Here is a 5628-nt window from a genome sequence, read left to right on the forward strand (position 1 = left end):
CTTCCTTCCACGCTATAACAATGCACTGGATTTTCTTTTATGCAAAACCAAGACCTTTCTCTTATTCTTGCTTTTAGTTTCTATTCATAAGAATAGAAAATGAATTCCTTATGTTCACCTTGGAATTGCCACACACTATCCCATTTTTATGCATCAGTTGGGGAAGTTAACATATTGGAAACTTCCCATTAAATGAGAGGGAGGAGGTTGACAAAACCCCCACTAATCTGATTATTTAAATTGCCAACTATCATCACATTAGGCACTTTCATTCAGATTAGTGACTTTCTTGCACATGGACCACATTGATTATTAAATTAATCTAACAAAAATATCAGAGTACATATTAATAAAGCATCGATGAAAATCGTCCAAGGAGTGAGAAATCATAAGAAAGACACTTCAATATAAATTAGACGTCAATAGTAAAAAAATTACAATGAAATTGCGATGTGAAAGGTGAGCATGAATATGATAATTTTAGTGATAACCTGAATATGTGCATTCAGGGATGCGTTTGAGAACTGAGAAAAATAGTAATGTAATAGTGCTGGACTGGTGAATTAATCGTGGTTTGATAAAACAAGGATTAAAGTTGATCATCATTTAAGATAAAACATCCTCACATGCAATTTATTCAAATCCACCAGATAGTGGATGCAACAAAAATGTTACAGGTCCTGCTTTCGTTGAGGTGCAACTAAGTATTTAGCTTACTTTAGGAGAAAAAGTTCAGTCTACTGTTTATTATTCAATAAATTTCAATACCGACTGATTTAAAATGTGAGTATTCTTATAAGTAATTTAAATTAAATTACTCTATCCATATTTTATTCACATTTTTATCCTTTATAGATCTGAATTCCTACTTCAAATATAAATATTACTGAAAGCAGGAGTGTCTAAAATCTTTTATTATCAGTGACAGTAACTAGAGTGTATATACATTGTATTCTGACATTACTTTATGCCCATTATTTAAATATACAAAAAATATGTACATACAAGATACTGTGTAATAGTCATGATAAGAACATGGCTCACCAAAACCACAATCTTTTGTACTTTTCATAACTTCCAAAACCACTACACAGCCTCTGGATTTTTTTCCAAACCATGTTTGTAGCCAGTTTTATTCACTAGTGCTCTAGTTTATAGTATCTTACTCTAGTTTTCCTATATATAAGAACTACCAACTGTGTGTTTTCTCCAACAACAAACTGCACTATTTACATTACTGTTCTCTACTTTCTTATTTCAAACAATTCACATCTTACTTAGTTATCAGTGTAATCATCACAATATGAGTTCTTGTGCAACAAGTAAAGCATGGATTGTGGCTACCAGTGTTGGAGTTGTGGAAGCTTTGAAGGACCAAGGTCTTTGCAGGTGGAACTATGCTTTAAGGTGTGCTCAGCAGCACCTTAAAACCCATGTTAGATCCTTGTCTCAAGCAAAGAATGTCCCTAGTACTTCTTCTCTTGTTGCAAGAAAAAAGGGTGCCAAGGTTAAGCAGGCAGAGGAGTCATTGAGGACTGTGATGTACTTAAGCTGTTGGGGTCCTAGTAACTGAAACTGAAGAGGAAAAGTAGCATAGAGATTTTTTGGAATGGTTTATGTAATTAGTGGTGATGGATTAGATTAATATTTGTAATGGTAAACATCAAAGAATTTTTTTGTTTTCTTCAATCAAGAGTTCTGAGATAAATTATATATACAAAGAGATGAGTAATTCAGGTATGAAAGCTTGGGTTGTGGCTACTAGTGTTGGAATCGTGGAAACATTGAAGGACCAGGGCATATGCAGATGGAACTCCACATTCAAATCAGCTCAACAACATGTGAAAAGCCATGTTAGATCATTGTCACAAGCAAAGAAAGTTTCCTCTTCCTCTTCTGCTATGATTTCTAGGAAGCTAAAAGATGAGAAGGCAAAGCAATCACAAGAATCCTTGAGAACAGTCATGTACTTAAGCTGCTGGGGTCCCAACTAAAAGATCAAGTGCAATAAAAGAAAGCACACCTCATTACACGCCTCGAGAAGAGTAGATGTATGCAAACAAAAAGATTATTTCCAGGATTTGAACTAGTAATTTTATAGTCATTAAACAACAAATTCGCCAGCTCGCTGTCTTGAAAGAAAAAGTTTATTAATTTTGAATGGTGACCAATTATTCTTTTTACAAAAAAAGATTCAATCACCATTTTATAATCAAAACAAAACAAAAATCTTTCTCAATGAATCCTTGCGTCCCATTCATATGTTTCCAATTTCACCATTCCCAGTTAGAACATATTCTTTGAGTCTTAAACAAACCGGTCCTATATTTCTGTCCCACCTTGAGGAAATTTTTGACTCTGATATAGAACTTCCATGCTAGTAAAGTTTCCTTATTCTCCTCTCTATATATAGTTGCATTGTTATCCTCATATTCTATGTCATCCTTAATCTTAACAGTAATGTTCTTTACTAGAATATTCAACCATTAAAGATTATTGCTTTTTTAATTTATTTATTGTTGAGTTGGGATATATAATATAATTTTAATTTCTCAAGAGTAGTAGGACGTGATAACTAGTGAAAAAGATGGGTGATGTAGAGTGACATATATGTGAGACAGACACACTTTACCACTTGGTAGTGAACATGCAAGTGGCATTTGGCTTTATTCATAAATACAACACTATTGTCACCCAAACCACTTGCCTTTATTCATTTAATAGTTGTGATCATAAAATAACATAATTTATTAAATTAGTCTTTATTAAAAAATTAAAGCATAGTCACACCTCTATCCAGTGTTTTAAATTGCGGTTGCGGTCAACGATTGCGGTTACTGCGATTGTGACCGTTGCAATACGATTGCGGTTATTGCGGCGTAAAATTAATTAATGTATCCACAAAATACAAAAATAATATATAATTACTATAACTATTATTATTACTCACTTTGTATAGGTTTTTTTGTTAATTAACAATTTAAAATAAAGTTGTAATTAAATAACATAATTTTACAATTAAAAGAAAACATTTTATCTTATTTTTACATAAGTAAAAGTGAATTACATTTACTTAGAAGAGTACTATATATTGCAATTGTCATTATCACCAAATACCTAATTAGGAAGCAAAGCCAAGATTCAATGATATAATGTCCTTACAAAATAAAGTAAGATAAAGCATTACAACTAATATTATAAAATTGTCACTTGAAGAACCTTAAGAAAATTATTAAATTCATTAGAACACCCACATTTTAATTGTTAATTGTTACCACATGCTAGAATGGTGTTGAGGAGCATAATCTTCATTGTCATACTGACTATCATCTTGTGTAGGTCCTTGTCCAAAGACATAATCAAAAAATCCATGACTTGATTGTTGATAATAAGGTTCTTGATAATTCATTAATGAAGACTGGTGAGATGGAACTTGTCCACTTTCCTATTGAGGATGTATATAATAATCAAGTGGATAATATACCGAATGCATTGGATTGTACCCTTGACTGCTTTGGGATGTTTCATCAATGCTAAAATCACTAAAACTTTGTGCAAGACTAGAAGAGGAAGCATCTTCAAGTGTAATATTTTGTTTCTTTTTTCCTCTCCTAGATTGTGACTCAGTTCTATTGTTATCATTAAATGAATCACTAGAAAGAATGAACCATACCTGATCTAGGTGTTGTAAGGTCAATTAGGTTACTATCACGCCTATGCAATGAATGACATCTCCTCATATGGATCATTGTACATTTGTTCACCGTCCTCATCACTTTCTCCACCCTCAACATTACAAGTGGCATTGCCACCATCCTCACTTGGTGGCTTAAACCACCACTATATTCATCAGAACCAACATCATCACTATCAACTTCCATATTTTCATTTTCATCATCAGTGTCAATTATAGGAAGCCACTCTGCATTTTGTGCTCCATCTAATGCTGGATTTACTCTTTCTTCTATCCACTTAGACAATGGATCATCTTCCTGAAATATGTTGTCAAGATTAATAGGATTGAAACTTGCTTCAATTTCTTCTTGACTTCTTCTCATTTCAGTTCTCATCTTCAACTTCATATTGTAAAATGTATAGACAAGTCTATTTAACCTATTATATGTGAGTCTATTCATTTTCTTTGTATGAATATAACTAAATGTGCTTCAGTTTCTCTCACAATTCGTGGCTGAAGTTTTTGGTTGTGAACTTTAATTGCAATGTTTTTAAGTTCAGGAGAGCATGAACCAAATATCATCCACCATTCATCTATTTACCTCAACAAGAAAAATAAACAAATTATTATACTCGTAAAAAGTGTTTTAAATGCACTAGTATAAAGAAATATGAGAAATATTATTTTACCTGGATTCATTTTAGACCAAGCTGCTTGAGCTTGAGGTGTACCAAATGTCTCTGACTTATTTCTATAAAGAAGCAACTATATAACATAAAATATGTCAATATATAAATGTATAATCTGAAATTATAATTTAAGAATTAAGAGATTAAAATATAAAATTTTAATGTGAACCTGATTAAAAGCTTTAATTTGTTTATCCATGTCTCTTTCAAGTTTCATGATGACACTACTAGTTTCATCAAATGTTTTCTTATACACATCAGTCCCGTGTTCAACTCCATATTGAAATTGCGGGTTAAGAAAATAACCTATAAATTTATTAAAGTATAAATATTAGAATGAAGATATGAAATTAATAATCNTGTATTGAGAATGATAGCGACAATTTTTTTGAATTGATTGTTTAGCTCGATCAATCGCTTCATAAAGAAAACCCATTGTGGGCTTTGTATCACCATCCACCAACCTTAATACTTTAACTATAGGCTCAAAAACTTTTAATATATCACTAGTCCTACTCCAGAATTCATGATCCAAAACAATCTTCCTTGCTTCAAGTGCTGTCTCATTCTTTTGTTTGTAAAATTTAGATTTTCTGAATTCTTCGGAGTTGAACATTTGTTTCAGGCCTTGCTTTTGATTCACAATTGCTTGAAGTTGCAAAAACTTTGTTGCAAATCGAGTGATGCCAGGACGAACAATCTCTTTACCTCCAGTATATTTTTCCATAAGATTTACTGTCCATATATGGTTATAGATGAAGGTTGTCACCATCTTTGCTTCCTCCAATGATTTTTGGACATTTTTCTTTTTTCCAATATCCTCCAAGCAAAGATCCAAAGAATGAGCTGAGCATGCAAACCAATATAAATGTGGTCTTTTTTCCATCAACTTTTGGCCAGCGGCTTTAAGCGCTTTTTCATTATCCGTAACAATTTGAACGACATACTCTTCACCAACTTCATCCACGATTTTATTCAACAATTAGAAATAATAATCCGTGTTTCTGCTACCAACATCGGATGCATCAATAGAGTTTGTAAAAACTGTTCCTTTGGAGTAAACTAGAAAGTTCATAATATGCTTGTGGTTTATATTATCAGTCCAACCATCGCACATTATCGTTACCTCAGTCTCCTTCCATGTGTGTTTCAATGTTTTAATCCATTCACGCATATTGTTATACTCCGCCTTCAAACATACAGTTGAAATTTCATAAGGAGTTGGACATTTAACTCCTTGACCAACCTCGGCTGCTGTAACAA

At 32.5% G+C, this 5628-nt stretch overlaps 2 protein-coding genes across 2 annotated transcripts; one reads left to right on the forward strand and one right to left on the reverse strand.

The window, feature by feature from the left end:
- On the forward strand, window positions 1145-1683 carry LOC109327306. Its single transcript, XM_019560385.1, has one exon. It carries the CDS (start codon window positions 1304-1306, stop codon window positions 1571-1573), a length of 270 nt encoding a protein of 89 aa, XP_019415930.1. The 5' UTR covers window positions 1145-1303; the 3' UTR covers window positions 1574-1683.
- Window positions 3272-5137, reverse strand: LOC109327740. Its single transcript, XM_019560897.1, has 6 exons — window positions 4798-5137; window positions 4535-4671; window positions 4366-4441; window positions 4181-4269; window positions 3798-4076; window positions 3272-3445 (listed from the first exon to the last, which is right to left on the reverse strand). The coding sequence occupies exons 1-6, from the start codon at window positions 5135-5137 to the stop codon at window positions 3272-3274; spliced, it is 1095 nt and encodes a 364-aa protein (XP_019416442.1).

Source organism: Lupinus angustifolius, chromosome LG15 (assembly GCF_001865875.1).
Source record: "Lupinus angustifolius cultivar Tanjil chromosome LG15, LupAngTanjil_v1.0, whole genome shotgun sequence".
NCBI classification, from domain to species: Eukaryota; Viridiplantae; Streptophyta; class Magnoliopsida; order Fabales; family Fabaceae; genus Lupinus; species Lupinus angustifolius.

Coding starts and splice junctions, on each gene's coding strand:
- LOC109327740 (XM_019560897.1), bottom strand. CDS start 5,137: ATGGTGACAACCTTCATCTATAACCATATATGGACAGTAAATCTTATG. Junction 4,672..4,797: donor TGATACAAAGCCCACAATGG/GTTTTCTTTATG, acceptor ATAAATTTATAG/GTTATTTTCTTAACCCGCAA. Junction 4,270..4,365: donor TTGGTCTAAAATGAATCCAG/GTAAAATAATAT, acceptor TGAGGTAAATAG/ATGAATGGTGGATGATATTT.
- LOC109327306 (XM_019560385.1), top strand. CDS start 1,304: ATGAGTTCTTGTGCAACAAGTAAAGCATGGATTGTGGCTACCAGTGTT.